The sequence below is a fragment of the Vidua macroura genome, chromosome 2 (assembly GCF_024509145.1).
Source record: "Vidua macroura isolate BioBank_ID:100142 chromosome 2, ASM2450914v1, whole genome shotgun sequence".
Classification (NCBI taxonomy): Eukaryota; Metazoa; Chordata; class Aves; order Passeriformes; family Viduidae; genus Vidua; species Vidua macroura.
In genome coordinates, this window is record NC_071572.1 from 9076788 (window position 1) to 9097068 (window position 20281).

The following is a 20281-nucleotide window of genomic DNA, read 5'->3' on the forward strand; positions in this document are numbered from 1 at the left end:
ACCAGCTGATAAATATGGTGTGTGGTTTTGTTTTGCTCTTTCATTTCTTCGGGCTTTTTTAACAGATGCAAGCACAGCACAGCCAGTTTTATATTTGAAATGTGGACTTGGTCAGACTCTGGAGGAGAATCTGAGGATTCCATTGATCAATGAGTCAAGAGAGAGGGCCCTGGCTCTCGCTGCACAGCAGCAGATGTCATCTGTTGAGTATGAAAGGAGATCGATGACTGGGACTCTGCAGAGCAGCAGCGTTCGTGTTGCAACTGCATTGCTGGGGCTGTCCAGAGTGGAGGTGAGAAACACAATTATCTGGTGCTGCAATTAAGTTTAGTTGTCCTTGATTTATAGGACTGAATTTTTTTTTATGTTTCAGGTAATAGTGTGAAGTTAGATTTTTTTCACACATTTGTAATCTGACAGTTACTAATCCCAGTTCCCCCTCAGGCACTGCAATATTTTGCATGTTCATTCTGAAGCTACTTTGTCACCCCATGCTATTATGATGTCCTTCCTTTAAGAAAACTTGACTGCAGTTAAGAAAAGTACTAACAATTTAGTTTACTTCTGAAAAATACCTGTTGATTAAAAAAGCTTTCATATTCTATGTAATAGGTATCTGTATTAGTAACATTCACTATGCATATTTTTGTAAGAAATGGATTTTTTTTCCCCCAACCCAATAAACTTTGATAATAAATGAAGGAGCAGGACAGATGTTTCCTTGTCTTGCAATCAATGCAAAATAGTTTTGAAAAGCCTTCAAGTTTTTCTAATAAGATACAGCTCTCCTCTTATGCCTCATTGAACCTATACATATTGTCCTAAGATTTCAATATCTAGAAACAAAAAGTTCTCTCAAGGCAGTCAATTAAACAATCAGTTATTACTTGTGAATAAATTTATAATAGTATTATTGCCAAATAAACAAGGCTTTTCCTCATGAAGAATTCAAGTGTAGCCTTCTGAGGATGATGGCCACACTCTGGGTTTTAATTTCCCTTGTGTCCTGATGGTGCCTTGCCTCAGACCAATTGCTGGGCAGCAATGTTATACCAACTTTCCAGTTAGACAGTTCCCCAAGTAAGAGGAAAAGAATTTTCCCTTGTGCTTTGATGTTCCTGAATTTATGCCTTTTGTTTGAAAAGTAATAGAAAACAAACAAAATGAGGGAAAATTACATTGTAACTTTTATCTGTTGTGTGTTTGGAGTGGGACAGCAATTGTAATCATGTCATCTAGACTCAAGCAATCTCCTTTGGCATCATGGCAAATCCACTGCTGTGATAAACTTTTATTGAGTTTTCATAATTCAAGTCCCTTAATATCACAGTAACTTAGCAAATACTTGATGAAAAGTCTAACTGTTCTGAAGCTGTGTGTGGGATCAAGACTGAACATAATAGGAACACTTCTTGCACCACCAGACATGCTAAGATGCAATATGAGTTCTAAAACCACATGTATTGTGGAAGACTGGATGATAATTAGTTTAATTACCTTATAAAACACATAATGGTGGATACTAGCACTGAATGAATTATCATGTGAGAAATGAAACTAATTTGCAGAAAGAAGTATTTTGTTCCATGTACACAAAGTCTTATACTTGCTTATGACAAATACAGGGGAGAAGTTCTTCTACTGGCATAGCAAAGAGTTTGCACATTAAAAAAAATCTCAATATCCACTATGCGGACTAAAATATGAAACATATTCCTAAAAACTTTTTGTAATAAATTCTCTCCATCTATCTTTTTAAAGGTGCTAGCATAGAAATTCTGGTTGCATTAACTGGAGAAACCTTTTTTGAGGGGGTTGATATTCTGCAGTGAAAATTGGAGCTGAAATTTGTTTTGGGTGGTCTAAATTCTCCCCTTTCCCCACAATAAAAAGGCAAAAAAGAAAAAAAGCCAATCTACAGCACCCACAGTTCAATGAATTATTTGGGCTCCCAAACTTCTTTGGGGCACATGTTTTAGGTTATAGAGAAATCCAGAGTCTTTAGAAATCTGTTCTTCTCTTTTGGATTTCTGTTCCACCTTTCTACTTGCTTCCTGCAGGTAGAATCATGTTAGACAATAGATGGACAGAAGAGAAAATACCCTTACATTAGTACTACTTGGTCCAATTTTATCATGTCAAATTGAAGAATAAATAACTAAATAATTGCATGATTTCCAGTCTCTCTAAACTGCAATTTTTTGTCATGTTTACTTAAGTCACACGGAAAACAGCAGTAAAGGTGGGCTGTGTTTTTGGAGTCAAACTGGATATCCATAATCAGTAACTAGAGGTATAATTTTTTACTCAACCCATCTATACACACCTAAAAGTCCTAGGTACTTTTTTACTATGTTTTTACTGGTTTGTTTTTTTTTTGTTGTTGTTGGTTTTTTTTGTTTTTGGTTTTTTTTTTTTTTTTGCCATAAGGAACAAACATGTATATTGATTGTTTAAATTATTGGAATTAATAACAAATTGTGGATATTCTCAGCTCAGTCAGAGAGAAAGAGAAAGGTTTTCTAACCAGGCAAGAGCCTGGGAAACAGTTGGGAAAGAATGTAAATAATTCTCTAATCTATCTTGTTATTCACATTGTTTATAGATATGCTCTGCCACTGTGCGTCATTCACTGCCCACCAATGGTGTGAGATGTTTTTACTCTAAGACCAATGAAATTAGTCCTCTCGATGTTCTCTATATATAGAGCGGTATATTTGAAATAAATCAGAGCTCATTTTCTTTGCCTTCTGATCTGGAGTTCTCTGTTCCCGTCCTGCTCGACAGCGACAACAAATAATGATTTTTAAAATATTTTTTCCATAAAATTGTGTTACTCTCTTACTTTGTGAGTTTCTTTAATTCCTCCTAAAACATTTTTGGGTAGTAGTAAAGATAATATAGGATGGAACTCTCAGACAGTGTTAATGTTGGGTTTGGCATTATAGTGAATAATTAACAAAGGCTGTTTTGTGAGTAATTAGTAATGATGAATAAGAGAAGGGTGAAAGGGGGGTGTTTAGGTGAACAGAGATAACAAGGGAAGGAAGAGGGTATTGGAAAAAAGATAAGAGACTGTGGAAGAAGAACATGTTTAGACTAAGGTTACTAAATGTAGTAAATAGAGGAAAGTGAAGAAAAAAGCAATAACAATATGAGAATTCGTTTACTTGGGACTGTGAGGGAAAGGATGCTGCAGTCAGTGAAGTGAGATTCAAAATGACACGCCTAGTTTTAGACCCAATTGCTAGATACAGGGCTTTTTCTTCATATCTGCCGATAATCTCCTTGTGTAACTAGACATTATGATAGGAAAAGTCCTGTTGTACAAGAATCCCAGAGCTAAAGCTTTAACTTTGTGCTGTGTCCAGGTGTGCCCTCATTGTTAAGCTGTAAAAAGTATTTACTTAGGCCATTTTGCTTCCTTTTGAACGTGTCTCATCTGAGTGTGGACACCACGTTTGCCATACTCCAGATGTTAGGACATTGTGATTTCCTTTCTATCCTGCTGTCCATGTGACTGAGCAACATGGAGCGTTTTAATTTTAGTACACCACAGTGGTGTTGGTGAGTTTGAGTTTTGATCAAGGAAAAATGGATGGAGACCTTGTGCACTTGGGGTTGTGGCTTCTGCTGTTCAGCTGACGTGGCAAAGTCTCATCCTACACCTGTCCAGCTTGGATCTTCAGAGTTTGTTCTCTTCATAGACACCCAGAGATCAAGAAGGATTTTTTGTGTTCTCCTGTATGATTATGGAAATTTGTAAGCTCAGTGTAAAGAACTGCTTTTTTAAAAACTGGTGTGGGTTTTTTTTGAGGAAGAATCATGGTGTCCTTGAGCAGAGAAGGTACTGGAAATAAAAAAAATGCATTAGATACATTTGAGTGGGAATGAACTTTTCAGAAAAGGACCTGCGGTCAGATTTCAATTTGCTGAATTTGCAAGCGAGACCGATGTCTTTTCTATTACATCACTTATCTTTTGATATGGGATTAAGGGAGGTGGCAAACACAATTGATCACAGGGGTTCTGAGAGACCAAGATAATAAATTTCTTTATTAATGAGAAGCAGTTTTAGAAGTTAATTTCTGGAAGGAAGAAATGGTTCTAAATTAGGACTTGAAGAGCAGTAATATGCAAGGAAGGAGAGAAGTACCTCAGAACCCTGTAACAGAATCTGCCACCCTTTACACATAGAAAGTGCAGGTGGCACATCTAAGAAAATACCTTGGAAAATCAAAAATTCCTTGAGACTTTCAAGATCAAGTTTAATTCTGATGCTTTATATACCCTCCATTGATTTCAAAAAAAATTATTCGAAGAAAATAATTAATCCTGGGAACTGAATGCAAATACTATTAGCTGGTGATAAGACTTCCACACTTGGAATATCATGAACCATCAGGTTGATGAAGTAAAAGTGCTTGGAGTCTTTCTTTTTGCAGTAGGGAGGTCTTAGATCTGCATTGATCATGAGAGTTAAAAAATATTAAATTCCATTTAATTCTCACTGCCCACAAAAATGTTAAAAATTGGAGCAGTTGCAACATTCATCTGAATTGTGTTGACATTTTCTCTTGGAAATGTTAGCCTATGAGGCAGCAAAGTCTAGTCTTGTGTATGGTTGCAGAATTTTCTTTTTACACTAGGTCTCATTAAACATGTTTTCATCCTTTACTTGTTTACAAGGTGCCAGGAAATATTTGAAATGTTCATATACTGTGTAATACTAACCAACTGGGTTTTTTCCCTAACCTATATTTAAAAATGAGATGACATGAACAAGGATTTAAAAAAAAGTCTTTCAGTGAGTTTTTAAATAATAAGACATTTCTTCAAGATAATTATAATTCAAATGTGTTCAGTACTCCAGGAAAGGTCATCTTACAATTATACTGTCAATTAAAATTTAACAAAACTGAGTAGTCATATTGGATTTTTATTTCAATGTTGGAAAATAGTCTAGTTATAAAAATAATTTTTAGGTATAAATTTATATTTGATTACGTAGAAGAGCAAGTCAAATGTAAACTGGTAAATGTATGTATTTCTTTTGGTTGGGAACCTCCCATTACAAGTTAGAATGAATTTTTTTTTTCCACTACAAAATATTCTGGCATTTCATTCCTATCAGAGAGAAGTGGAATTTGCAATTAATATGGCAATTGAATTATTTGTACCTAATGATTTTTTAATTAATTTTGTGTGCGTTTGAGAGGGAGTAATGTCAGAGCCCAGTCTTGTATGATAGAAATGAGTGAATAGTGAGCTCAGATTTTCAACTCACATAACAATTTTTCCTGTCCCTTCTGTAAATTATATTTGCACAAGGTTGTGCAAATACAGTAGTACAAGAACTATCCTAAGAATTTGGTTTGATGTGAATTTTTTAGGCAAATACATCTGTCCAATTGCTCTTCATAGAACAAGAATTTTGAATAATTAACTGTTTCTATATTTATTGTGCAAAAAACCCTATATTAATAACCAAATCTTAACAGGCTGCCAATGTCCTTTTGTACTTTTTGTTTAACACTGTATTGTCACTATGGAAGGATAGATTAATGGTCAAAACAAAGCAATGGCAGAGTGTGGGTCTGATTTCTAAAACCAGCAAGGGAATGTGGGGAAAAAAAGCAAACCAAAAAAAAACCCATCACCAACCCAATGCAGAACCCAAGTTTATTTGATTTAAACAGTAATTTGACCATCTTACACCTAATGGATATCTTTCAGAACCACTCCTTTTCCTTTTAAATTGAGTTTTTGAATTCACACAATGGATTTGCATTCCTTGGCCTACTGAAATATGTACTGTGATACCTGCAGTCCTGGCAGTATTTTAAAGCAAAAGACTTTGAGAATAAACCAGTTTTCTTAGCAAAACATGCATATGTCCATATTTATCTCTGTCCTAGATTTGCTTCAAGATAATTCACAGCAGTCATTAATTCAAAGTCTTGTCTGTAACAAAGACATTACTTGGTTTAAAACTTGTCCAGCTTACAATTACTCTTGAGCATTGCAATTATGGTGTGTTATTGGATTGAAAATGGCAATTTTGAGCAAGTAGTGTATTAAATCATTGCAGTATTTTTGTAATGTTATCCTACAGGAGTCAAATTAAGTTCCTTAAGAGGTTCAGATGCCTGTAATGCTGTGCTAATCCTTTACTAATATGTTTCATGCTGTTGATTAGCAATGCTTTTTACCAAGAGGAGGAGCTAAATTGTCTCTAGAATTGATTCTAAATGCCAATATTTCTAAAATACATGTTCAACATTAAAATATCAGTTAGCTAATAGTTATCCCTTGCCAAAAAGCAACATAACTTTTCTTTTTCATGCCTCTTATTACTCAGAAACATTATGAAGTAGGAGAAGAAGCATCTTTCTACTACTGATACAAAATATTTTTCTTTTTATGTTTTTTTCCCCATTCTTGCCTTTCCTGCATATGCATAAAGGCTAGCAGAGATTATTTCTGGGTAGGCTATGGTTTTACTGTAAATTTCAAAATGCATTATTCTTAAACAAATGTTTCAGATGCTAAAAATATCTTACAAGTCAGTTTTTATTTGGAAGGATCACTCAAAATTGCTATGTAAGTTTCTTAATTACCAATTCAGTTTTAGAATTGAGCCTGTACAGTTTCGTATTTCTCAACCTGAAAATTGAGTATGATTGCTCAGCTGTCTACATTATTGCTTCACTTGCAGAGACATGCACTTCTGAAACCTCGCAGGCACCCCCCCGAGCTGAAGTACGTGCATTACAGTGTAGAAGTGAGCATAAAACACCTCTTTGAAGTTCCTAAAAAGTTCTCTATTCCGGTGTTATCTTCAGCCAGACTTAATTTGAACACTTCATCAGCCTCATGCCCTGCATCTCAGAAAACAGGTAATAGTCTTAAAGGTGATGAATTTGACTGTATTCTTTTGCCAAGATAATCTTTAAGGTTTTCCTGAGTAGATTCAGAAAATTATCTTTCTTTCCTTCGATTATTTCCTTTGATTATAGTTGATACTATTGATGAACTTTGCCTTTCTTGTCACTACCCAAGTTCTAAATATTAGCTCAAACCAGTGCCTTCCACTTGCCATTGGTTTATTGGTTTTCTCAAAGGCACACAAGCACGGGAGACTTGCTCTAAAAGACAAATTAATGTGATCTGTTTGCCTGACAGATCCTGAATTTATGCTCCCTTCCCATTTCTCCTTTCCACTTCTCATCCAGCACGGATCTGTGTTCAAATTGTGCTACTCATATCACATCTCTTGTTTGCCCTCCTCAGTCAGCCAGAGGGAGATTTCAGCTAATGGTGTCCCTCATTAATGAACAGTTCTGCATTACCTTTCAGAGTGATCTTGCCATCTTTAGTCAGTCTGTTGTCTCTAATTTTTCTAGTATCTTAAATTTTATACAGAAATCTTGTTGTTTTTTTAAAAAATGCTTTATTTAAACCTTTAAAGCACTCTAGGTTGCATTTCTTAAAAACCTCACAAGCAGCTTGAGCCATTGAGAGAACTGGAGTCTGGGGAAAAGGAATCTCAGAGGTGAGCTTCATGCAAATTTGTAGAAGCTTGAATTATACACAGTCCATATCTAGTTTTGTTTCACCAGTTCTTAATCAATGGAGTCCTTCTGCATATTTTTGCAGTTCACTTTTCCAAGTTGTACTTTCTTGGTCTTTGTTTTGACACTCAATGTATATCTTGGTTTTGTCTATTCTATTCTGGAATAATAAAAAGAATCTCTATTTTTTTCTGAGGAGTCTTTATTATTGATACTTTAATTGAAGTAGAATTTACCTGCTATAAAACATTTTAGGGTGTGTTTTTAGGAAGATGGCAGCAATAGTTATGGCAGTATTAGAAGCAGGATTGGTGAGGGACTACAGGATGAGCAGTCAGTAGAAGCTGCAGAATAGATGTGACACTGAAGGCTGGAACATGTCACGTGTGGCGGGATATTTAAATCCTAAAATCTTTCATTGTCAAGTTAATAACAATATGTTTGTGTCATAATTACTGTAGAGGTGAACTAAAAATAGTCAATGGCTTTGTTGAGTGTTTTAGGAGATTCTTTGGATTACACTGTAGAAGAGCAGAATAACAGCTGGGGGAAAGAGAGCCAACTCTGCACACACAGATCTGATGTCCTGACAGGAACTCCATCATGGTCTCACAACAAAGGTTCTTAACTGACCAGTTGGCAGATCACTGTTGCTTCGCAACTGCTCAAATGTTTTTAAAAAATTATTTTAAATGTGAATGGATATAACTGAAAAATTTAGAATATTAATTGCATTGTTTTCACTAAAAAAACATAGTGAATAAATGACATTATAGTAAAGAATGTAGGAAATGAACGACTTCAATAACATATACTATAATAAATGATATACTATTATAAATTACAGTAAGGAAGTAGTTATTTTACTCTTATATCATGCTGCTTCTTTATTCATCAAATGATATTAAACAAATACTTGAAAGAGGAGAGTAATCAATGTAAAATCAGTGTATACATATGGCAGTGTACACAATTTTTTGATATATATTTTTTCTTTCTAGAATGGGTAATAGTTACAGGAGGAAGTGGAAATGTCAAGATGATGCAGAAAAATAAATGGGGCTTTTGTAGTGAATTCAGAGAGGTGATGAGATAAAGAACATCCAGAAAGGGAAGCTAATATAACCAACTGAATAGCATGAAAACAACTGTCTTCCTTCTTCAATAGGAAGACAGTGCCAACTGATTCAGTGTATTTATTGCACTAATGAGGAAATGCAGGAGGATTTACAGGCTCTTAGAAAACACAATATTGTGACAGAAGTCCCCAGCTGGTGGTCCTGGATAAACCATTGGTCTCATCTGAAAATTTTGACATCATTGTCTAAGAAAGCAGCAGTATTTTAGGCATGGTGGTGGTTTTCCCTAGGGTGGGAGTAGCTGGTTCTCTGAAGAAATGACAGTGCTTATATTTATGAAGAAAAACAACAGTGGAAGCAAGCTGACTAAAATCAATCTTTGGACCAGAATTTCTTAGATTGCAGTAGCAGGAAGTGTGCAACCAGTGTTTTAAGAACTCTGCCAACAGGGCATTAGAAGGTAAAAAAAAATCAATGCCACTCAAAGCATTTTCTTGTAAAATAGATCTTGTTAAATGATTTTATCACATTTTTGGCACTATTTACAGATCAAATAGATAAAAAGAGTACAACATGCTTACCTTACTTAAAGTGTAATATCTTGATCAAAACCCATACTTCATACTTGTATGGATCTAAAATAATACATTTCCAAGATTGAAAACCTTTAGCAAATGTTAATTCAATATTGGAAAGTCATCAGAAAGGGGGTCCTTAGGAACCAGTTTCACTAATTGTGAAGATTATACAAAGACTTTGTTGAGTTAGGAATGACACAGATTTTGTGAAAGAAGTTAGTTGGAATTCTTACATAGTTATAAGCTATGAATTTTAGTGCAAGCAAATATGTAATTATATATTTGGAACAAAGTCTGCATGCTAAATCATTTGGTAGGGTTTAACCACACCATGGTGGTTGTTCACCTTTGTCTCAAATGGGATCTTTAAGAGCTTTAGTTTCCCTCTCTCATTAAAAATAACCTGGGAAATAATTCAATTCCCATATTAAGGAGTTATTATTAGCTCAGGGAAACATAATTGACAGTAAAACTGCAGTGCTTTACAAACTAAAGAATGATAGATTGAACATTAAGAAAGTCATGTTAGGCATAATTGAAAAATGTTGCAACATTGAAATATGTTGCCTTTTTCTTAGAGGGATGCTGTGAAAGAATTCAAAGTATAAGATATCAAGTGGGACTAAAATAATGGCTCCAAATTTTAGCAACAGAGAAATAGCATGCAAAACCAGCTCCATGATTCACCAAACTAACAAGTTCCTTTTAAAGGTGAAAGGATGAGAAACTTTGAATAGAGAGGCTTTATGGCTCAGACTTGTAACTTGAGTTGTAACTTTGTTTACCTGTGTCACCACTGACTTTGTAATGCATATATATGTTTATAATCTCTATAATTATTTAAGATTTCCTGCCATGCAGTCTTATTTTACAAAGCTGTATCTGTGTAAGTGAGCATGCTCTTCCTGCAGGTGAGGACCATGTTTGGTAAGTCAGAGCTATTATATTATCTCTGTTGAATAGCTTTTATAAGCGTTTTTTCTGCTGAATATTTGCTGGTCCTGTCCAGCAGCACAACACCCACTGTGTTTAGGAAATAAGGAAATAGCTGTGAATTTTCAAGCAGAACTGTGAAAACCAGTGCAAAAGTCAGTGCTATTTGTCTTTTCTGCAGTCAATCCACTGAAAATCAGCTTTGACTGAGTTTTAACTAAGCAGAACAACTTCTTAGGCAGTTGGGTTTCTTTGAACAACATGGTTTTTATGCTAAATAATGATACTGATCAAAGATGAAATAACGTAGGTAGAAAGGGGAGGCTTTGTTTTGCAGTGATGTCTCCCAGAATGTTTGAGAAATGTGCAAAGCAGCAGAGAACTTCTCTCACAGTGTGAACTAAAGCTGTCAGCCTTACTTCCCACTTTCTTTTTTTCTGACATCAGCTCCATTGTTCTTTCATCAAAGGATTTTTTGTAAAATTTTGAAAAACAAGGGTCCTTGAATGCATAACTTAAAAAATACAGTGCAGGTATAGAAAAGTGCTGTTATTGTATTATGAAAGAGAACATAATACTGGAACAGCACATCCAGTTCTTGTTCCACACTTCAGACAGAAGGTTGCAAATGAGGAAGGGGTCAGCCAAGTTCTATAGTAATTTTCAAGGTTTTGAAAGATTGAATACCTTGATGACTCCATGATCTCTGAGGGAAAGAGGTTCCTTTCAGGTTACCTGTAATTATTTAAAAAGGGAAAATATGTCTGACTGTGAAGACTGTTAAGTGCTCTATGCAGAAAGTACAGCACTTCTACATAAGACAGAGATTTGTAATGAAGCAATTTATGATTTCTGTAAAAATATGTGAATGAGAGGTTTATCAAATGGGAACAAACTCAAGAGAAACAAAAATCTTTCTATCACTCAGTCTTTTGACAAAGAAAGTGAGAGCTTTCCTAGGATACACACTTTTGCTCCAATTGTCAGGTTAAGGTTTAATATAAGAATTGTTTGGTGAAATTCTAATGCTAAAAGAAACATCCAAAATATGTGTTTTGGTATTAAATAAGGATTTATCCCAGAATTAGGAAGTTCTGGAATTTTCTGGAATAGGCTATGCCTTTATACATTGTAACATGACACTGACAATTCCTTTGAGTAATGGAAACATAAAAGTTCCTGGGACAGAGCACCTCACAGAGCTGCCTGTGACAGTTCATCGATACTGAACCATCTGAGTACTTTATAAGAAGGGCTTCCTGTTAATTTGATTTTCTTTTTTTCAAACTGTTTTTTTGTTTGCAATCTTCTGCCTCGAAATGACTTTAGATTGCCACTTGTGCTATTAGCAGAAAACCTGATAGCAATTGGACTAGACATTTTTTAAAGGAAAGAAAATATATGGGAGTAAATGGCTGATAGCAATTGCTGTTCTAAACATTGCAGCAGCACATGTCAGTACCAGCATATGAATACCTTCTTTTATACCTTTTAATAATAACCAAATTCCATCATGGAATGATAAATACACAAATATATTCCATCAGTAATGATAGATTTGTGCAGTTCTATAAGGTAGTGGTAGATTTTAATCTTCAAATGGATATGCACCTAAGCAAGTGTGCCCTGATTAGCAATTTCTGTAGTTTATTAGCATGTGAATTATTGAACTTTTCTAAGGCAAGCATACACTGCTTGCTATGGAATGCTTTTTGTCATTCCATATGGTTTAGAGTTTTTCCTATATTTATAAAAATAAACGTGGAAAACCTAGGCATGAATATAAAACTAAAGCCTTTTTCTGATGGCTAGGTTGTACTATTTCACATCAAAATTGCCCTTATAAATAAGTAAAGCTTACAACTAATTTTCAATGAATAAAAGTTGTTCCACCTTGCTATCTAATTTAGATTCAGTATCAAAAGCTAATATTGGAGTTCTGTTGCCTCTTCCTACAGGATTTGACAATGTTGGCTCCCTGCTGTTACACTTACAAAGAATATCCAAGAAGAGTTGTCTTGTTTTTCTTTTTTTCCCCCCCTTTCTACCCAGTGAATGATGAAAAATCTTTGTCTACAGAACTATTAAGAATTGCTAGATATTTTCTACTTTCTCAGTAATTGTTCCTACAGTTACTTTATTTGTATTGTTCTGACTTCTTTGTGGTTTCTGGTAAAGCTACTAGTGACTTACTTTTTTCTCTTTTTTAAACAAAGAAAACCTTTCTTCAGAGAAATCTAGATCACAAAAAGAAAGGAACGACACCACAGAAGTCTCTAGCTAGCTCTTATTATATCTTTTCACTATAAGCCTTCATTACTAATTATGCATTAAATTATTATTTTGTAGTAAGTGATAAAAAAGACTTGGTTTTGATCCTCTCTCCATGTAATATTTCCTTATGCATTCAGTGCAGTCTTTGTAATAGTTCTGAGCTTTCTTCCTTGTTTGTGGGAAATTTTGTTCAGTCTTCCATTCACAAAGAATCAGTTTTGAAATACTTTTGTAAGTTTTGAGTGTGTGTTTTAGAGAAACCTTAGCTCTTTGTTGTGTTTTTAGATCAAGAGTCTTTGATCTATTTTATCAGTGTAATTCTTTATAATTTGGCTAATCCCTTCCAGCCGTGGCTACTCATCAAATGGCTTAAGAAAACACCTTCATGTCGTGGTTCTTAAAGCTGTATTAGGTAACCTTGGCAGCACTGCTCACTGATGTAGTGACCACTTGTTTCTAGAGTGCTGTGAGTATTTTTCATAAATATTAGGCTCAATGATTATTAAACAACCAGCCCCCTACAACTGCTTTACTGTAGTGCCACACAGCTCCTCACTGGCTTCTGAATGATACACAAGCACATTTGCTGAATATTCATAACAAGACATTAAAAAAAAGTGTCTCCCATTTTTATTTTTAGATCAATTAAGGAAAACCTGCTTTCATTCTTGTTTCCCAGTATATCTTCATTTTCTGATTAAGTGTATTTAACTTTTTGTTTAGGTGTATAATGGTATGCTGTATCTAAACAGAAAAAGGAACAAATAACCAGTTGTTAGGTTTTTGTAGAAGCCCTTCTACAAATCTGTTTGATTAAGATAAAGTGAAAAGAAATAATAAATAAACATACACAGTGGCAGCAAATAATTTCAAAACTTTTAAACACTCAGTAGGGGATATAAAAGAGTAGTTGCTTTTTCTGAGACTACTGAGTGATGTTCTAATTTAGATGAGCCCATTTGAAGATCTTATATGTAAGCAAAAGTCAGAAGAGTCTGGATTCTTAATTATGGTTGCTTATTTAACCTTCTAGGAGTCCATACCTGCAAATTCAGTCTCGAAGTTAATTTAAACAGTTGTTTGTGACACATGCATAGTGTCAGAGACTGAGATAAATTCAGTGAGAAATTTAGCTTTGAAATTCTGAATAGATAGAATCACCATTGCTGAACAAAAGCTAATATAATGTGCAATTATTTGATGAATGCTGAAGGCACATACTTTCCTACCTTCACAATTATGACAATAGATTGTGGTGTGGAAGAGTAGCATTTCTATTTTTACTCATTTCATCCTCCCACAATTTGTAATATGGCTAAACAGTGACCACTAAGGGCCATTATTACTACCTTACAGAATATGTTTTTTCTTACATTTTAATGTCAAAACAACTGCCATTACTTTTCTTTTTTGTAAGGTACTGTTTGTAGGCTAATGCAGTTAGAGGACTTAATTTGAATTTAAGCAGATCTAAAATGATGAGTTATAAGATTTTTAAGAACCAGAGGACATGAACTTTGTTAGTTTTGGTGATCAGATTGTATTTTGCAATAAATAAATGGCACAAAAGGCCAGGCAGTTGCCAGAGGATATGATCAGTGCCTATGTGCTATAATTTAGTTTTCCAACAATGCATGGTGAAATTGCACACTGAAAGTTTAGCTTTTGCAAATACCCCTGTTTTGACAACTGTCTCACAACAAAACCCAATATGATCAAGTGAATGTTTCCTGTAGGCATTTGTCAGACATAAATCTAGAAAATAAAACTGTCAGCTTATTTCACATGGAATGCTTCCCTGTGAAACAATAAAAATCCTGAGTAGGGATGGAAGCTGTAGCAAACCCCTGTATTGCTCTGCCTGACTTTTCACTGTTGAAGAAATGCTTGCAGCCTCATTCTTTTTGATGGATGCAGGCTCTGCTTCCTGCTACATGGGAATTAAATAAATGATGCCCATGGCTTACTGTTGACACTCTTTTCTCAGAAATTGTTAGGTAAGTCAGTTGTGGCCCCATGGGTTATGTTCACTAAATCTTTGAATATATCCCTAAATTAATCTTTGTTGAATGTCTTATGAGACTGAGAGAACAAAACATGCTAAGCTGAGACATTTTTAAGCCCAGTTTACTTTATGGTATTTAAAAACATTTTGAAGGAAAAAAATGTCAATCTTCACCTATAATTTGAAGACAAATGATTTCTGTAGTTATTTTGATTTGGAGGATCCATGTATCATTGCAGAAGATATTTATCAGTTTGAATAAATATAACCAATTTACTTGCTTTCCTTTTGATTTATTGTAATTGAACATAATACTTAAGTTATTCAAATGACTTATTCTAAAATATATTTTCTAAATGCATAAGAAACAATTTTTTTAAAATAAAGTAATGCCGTACTAAACAGTATAATTATGGAATGTACCTTTTATGATTTTTCTTTTAAATTTTTCTATATGAAGCATTTCTGTTTGAAAATGTGTCTTTCAAATATGGGTCCAACTCGGGGAAAAATAACCCTAGTTATTACTAATTAAAATTTCCATTTAGTGCAAGAGTAAAACTCACGCAGAAATACATTGGATCTTTGTGTACACTGTATTATATTTCTTCAAGTACAACAGAACCTTGTCTCTGACTTATCATCTTTTTCCAGCTTTAGGCATTGTTTTCTAACCTTGGAAAACAGTGCAGAGAATTGGTCTTTGTTACATGTAAAACTACAGTTTTTACAGCTACAGTCTTCATGTGGTTTTTCAGGTTTCTTAGAGACGCTGGGACTGGGGAACTCTTTATGGCCATCACTGGAGTTTCTCATGTACTTTCTTTTCTCCTTTGGAAACGTGACCTAAAAGGGCTACTTAAAATCCTGTGGAAGAGTCTGATCTTTTCTGTAAGCAAGCACAGAGGAGGAAATCTTTGCAGCAGACTTGTTAGACCTGGCTTTGTGCAGAGATGGACAGCATTTGTGTTGCTTCTTCCTTGCTCTGGAGATTACAGTGGGGAATTTTCCTGTGTGCTGCAGATTGGGAAAATGGGACTTTGCATGAATCTATTTCAGCTTGGACACCCCTGTCAATTTTGGAATTGACATACTTTCATACTTTGAGTACAAAATGTGGCATAGAAAAAGGTCTAATGAGCTGTCACGAGAGCTACTGCATTTAATAGAATTTCAGTAGTTGTTGGGTATACTCAGCCAAATATACTGCACTGTCACTGGTATCTCTGATGGTAGCTGTTGAAAATGTGTAGTAGCTTGTGTAGTTTTAAAAATATTTACAGAAATACATATATGTTAAATTCTTCTGCTAGATTTAAGAGATATTTTAAAATACCTTTATCTGTGCACTACTAAAATCTATATATAATATTGTTTGCATGCCTCAATATGTGATTTTTAGGAAACTAACTTACATGGTAACACTCTGTTGTTTCTTGGAAATTTTTGCATGTACTGCTGGGAAGACTCTCCTACACTTTATTGGAAATCTCTTCAGATTCTGCTTGTGAATTCAATATTCCTGAAAAGCTTTACAACAGCACAATTTTTTTTGTTTGTTTTATTTTGTTTTGTTTTGTTAGGTGGAAGTGATACAGTTGAGTTTCCTATAAAATTCACTCCTAAGAGAGCTGGTTGCTACCACTGTCAGATTCTTCTGAAGTCATCCTGTGATATTCGTGTCTATGAGATTGAATGTGTGGTGAATGCAGAGCAGGCTGATGCACAGCTCGAATTTCTAACTCCAGCTTACCAGACAGTGACTCAGGAAATTCCAATTGTAAGCTCACTCCTCTGCTGCTAACTAAACTAAGATTCAGGATTTTAAAAAAGGTGTATTTCTGATCAATACTGTTAAAATTTTCAGTCCTGAAATGCATGTAAATACTAACATGAGGATTTCCCAAAGTCCATGTCATAGATAATATAAAAACTGTTGGGAGAAATAATTTACTTCAAGTTAATTAATAGTTTGATGGGCTGAATTTTGATGTTTTTCTTCAAAATTGTTAGTCTGTTATTTAATAATGTTATCACAATGAAAGTGAAAAAAGTAGTTTTTTAATCTAGGGAATAAATACACTATTTCTGAAGAAAAAAAAGGAGAGATACTGAGGAATAAAATAGAAGAGCTAGATTACATACAGTTAAAAAATGTGGCAAGCATAACCAATATATAGTGTATAGTTTTATCATATCTGCTTTGTATATGAAACCCTTGCCACATGAGAAGTAAGATCGGAGAGAGAAGATGGGTGCAATATCATCCCTCTCAGAAAATTATTGGTCAAATTTTAGAGAACTTTAAAATAAAACAGAAAAAAATTACAAAAATTATAGGGAAGAAACTTAAGCTGTGAGAGAAGGAATAAAGATTCTTTAAGAGATAGAACCAGGAAAAGATTTCCTGAGAGCTGAACTACAGTTTCGTCTATGTCCTTTTGATTGTAGAGCCACTAAGGAATACTAGTGAGCTAATTTATAGAGAAATTATTCTGAGATTTTGTAGTCAAAAGAGTGGGGGCAGATTCAAACAAGAAGACTGAATATCTGGGAAAGACCATGCTGAATGCTCTGTCAAATATTGAGAGTATACAAAAACTAGTACATCAGAAAGGAAAAAAGAAAATTAAAGGAAACCATATTACAATGCTATCTCTTCTTGCACACAAGTTTTAATATATTAATAATTTATGTATTAAACACTGATTTTTTTGAGTGTTACATTAGCCTAAAAAGAACTGATACATAACAGAGAAAGGTAAGGGGATTTCCTACCTTGTTTAAACAGACACTTCCTAAACAGATTTGCTTTATTCTTCTGATGGATTTATTTTTCACTTCAGAGTTCACTTTTTAGGAGTTAGATACTTTACATTTCTATATACACTCCTTCTACTTGGAGCTTCTCTATCTACCAGAAAATTTCCCATATTTTTATATTTTTATTAGCAGTATTGTATTTGTCATTTAAATTTTCTTATATATTCAGTGGAAAAAGATATGCTCATTGTGGAACTAAAGATGGAGTTATTCAATCTGCTAAAATTAGTTTCTTGAACCAAATATTTAGTGCTCAAAGCACTTCTTACAGACACAAGCAAACAGTCATAATGTCTGTTAGGTGGAACACTTTATAAATGGAACAAATTAAATGGTCAGCTGGTCAGCTTAAAGCCACACTGTGAATTAGTGACAGGAACAGAATAAGAACCCAGCTGAATCTGAGATCTGTGATTGGTTTCTTTTGGAGTTTCCATGATTTTCTCAAGCATGAGATGAATGTAACTGCTCCATCTCTGCCTTTCAAACTCTCCAGGTATAGGTCCAATACAATTATTAGGTACCTTGGGTTTAATCACCTACAATCCTGTGAGGAGATTCTGACTCCCTTAACATTAATTGTGTTTAAATTAATTCACTTGACAGGCTTTGGATGAGATTTTACATTAAGCAGAGATCTTGTAGGAATTAGATGATTAATTAATTAATTAAAGCCATTAATGAACAAGTATAAGGGAGTAGAATTTAACAAATATTTTATTTTAACTTCCTAATGTTGATGATTGTCCTTAATGTCTTTCTTTAGAAAACACTTGTAGACAAATTCATGCTGTTAGAAAGATTTGTTACAAAAGAATATCACAATGACCATGTTTGTCAACTACATTTCTCCAGATGACAAATTTTTGTGTTAGAGATTAATAAGAAATATTTGTGTTACATATTGATGTAATCATCACTCTTTGGATAAAGGAAACATCTGATACCGATTGTACTAGAAATCACTGAAAATAAAACAACTTAAGCACCCAAATTTTCATGGCCCTCCTCTAAAACCTAGACCAATCCTGATGATGTTTTTCCTCTATCCCAAGTTTTAAAATGTTAGATTAGCAGCAAGTGATGACTTGTCAATTTTACACCTGGCCAGCTGGTTTTCAAAAGGATAAAGCTTTTGAATATTGTGGAGATAAAAAAGCATGATAGTAAAAAAAAAAAACCTCCTTTTGTTGTCTTGTTTTCCTTTTCATTTTATCCTTGGCACAAGGACATCATACTTTTTTCTTTTGTGTTTTCTACCAGAGATGATGTCATTGTTATTACAGAATTGGAGACGTGATGATGCAAGTTTTTGGTAAAACTGAGGCACTACACAAACCTCAACATTCCATGCAGGCATATATGCTCAGCTACTGGGAAATTTAACAGCTAACATTGAAGCATTAATCACAAATATTGATCAAACCTTAGCTATATGGTACTGTAGATGTGGTTAGCTCTGGCTTACCTCTTATGACCACAGGTTCTTTGTTCCTGAGACTTTCATAGACAGAAACAAAGACAGGAGTATCATCTCTATTCCCTGAAATCCATTCTTTATCTCTGATGTTTGTATACAATTTTCCATGGATGAAGACCATTATAGGTCAAAAGATTACCTCCTTTTTTATAGATCAGATGAGATTAATCTTCTCTATTTGACAAGGCATAAATTAGCTCATGAGTGGCAGTTTATTTTATCTTTCAGATGAGTGTTAATTTTCTTTTTTCCAGACTGGATGTTTGGTCATCTGGTTCTTTCAAATAGTAGGAGGCTGAATAGCATTATTTTAGTTTTACTACTTTTAGGCAGCCTCTAAGCACGTATTATGAAATATCCCACTTTTTACAATAATCAAGCAGTCTTGTGATACATCTGGGTGCAAGATAAACATGTGTCTTAAATAGGCTCAGGCTCATATTGGTCAGGATAGGCATTCTTTAAAGTAGCTTAGTCTCTTGAAGGACCAGATTCTGAGAATACAGGACTGTAAATTCTCCTTTGGAGATGGAATTCTCAATTCAGAAGACTGATCCTGACTGACACTGCAGTGGCCAAATGAGGCAATATGTGCCAGCATACCACATCAGCAATTAAAAGGGATGCACCAAGATTTTTTACAGATGGTATAGGAACAGAATTTTGCCAAGCATTAAACAGCATCATACAGATACTTGTAAATGTTTATAATGATACTTAAAAATTCCATCTTGACCATTTGCTAGATCATGCTCATGTTTTCTAATCAGTATTCCTGCTGACAGTATTGCTACTGAAAACAGGGGTTCTGTACCTCTGGCTGCTAGGAATAACAGATTTATTATTAGCTTATTTCATTTTTAAAATACACTGCTTTTATTCTTCCCAAAGGCACTCTGAGCCAGTACTTGGAGCAAATGAGTATTGTCCTCTGATGCAGTGATAGCTGCAAATGAAAGCTGAAATGAACATTAAAAAAAATTTAAATGCACAATCTAATTGACATCTTTGATTTACATCTTTCAGAGTAACATATCCAGTGCGGACTGGAGGTTTGAAGCAGTTTTGGAAGGACAGTGTTTTCATGGCCCTCGTGTAATAAATGTGCCCGTAGGTGGAACAGTTCCATATCCAATCACGTTCAAGCCGGTTGCTGAGTGTGTAATAATGGTAAGAGAGAAATGAGTTTCAACATTGGAAAAGGATGCTTTCACCAATAAAATTATCCCCAGTATCCAAATTATGAAAGTGTTTAAGCAGTTGCTAATATTAAAGCATCTGCTTGAGAGAAATAAAGGGTAAGATTTACTACTATCTGAAGTAAAAACACAAATGAACTAACTTTGTAAAGCTTATGATTAGGTATGATAGATTTCCCCACCACATTTTTTCAGGTCTTCTTTATTTAATTTTCTATTATATTCTTCAATTCTATTCATTTCTACAAAATCCTTCAATCCTACAGTTATTCTGTAAAAGTTTTAACACAAAAATATACGTTGTTATTCTGAATTCAAATACTTAAATTGTATTTA

General features: G+C 34.3%; 2 protein-coding genes across 12 annotated transcripts in view; one reads left to right on the forward strand and one right to left on the reverse strand.

Moving 5' to 3' along the window:
* Positions 1 to 20281, reverse strand: part of XK (X-linked Kx blood group antigen, Kell and VPS13A binding protein) — a 280007-nt gene that overhangs the window by 259175 nt on the left and 551 nt on the right. The window lies entirely within an intron of this gene.
* The window catches only part of CFAP47 (cilia and flagella associated protein 47), a 348805-nt gene that overhangs the window by 100834 nt on the left and 227690 nt on the right, over positions 1 to 20281 (forward strand). For 10 of the 11 annotated variants that reach the window (XM_053971830.1, XM_053971838.1, XM_053971829.1 and 7 more), the window contains exons 44-47: positions 66 to 292; positions 6719 to 6899; positions 16027 to 16223; positions 19773 to 19916. In XM_053971830.1, coding sequence (XP_053827805.1) covers positions 66 to 292; positions 6719 to 6899; positions 16027 to 16223; positions 19773 to 19916 — 749 coding nt within the window. The remainder of the gene's footprint in view (positions 1 to 65; positions 293 to 6718; positions 6900 to 16026; positions 16224 to 19772; positions 19917 to 20281) is intronic. The other variant, XM_053971835.1, reaches the window with a different exon arrangement.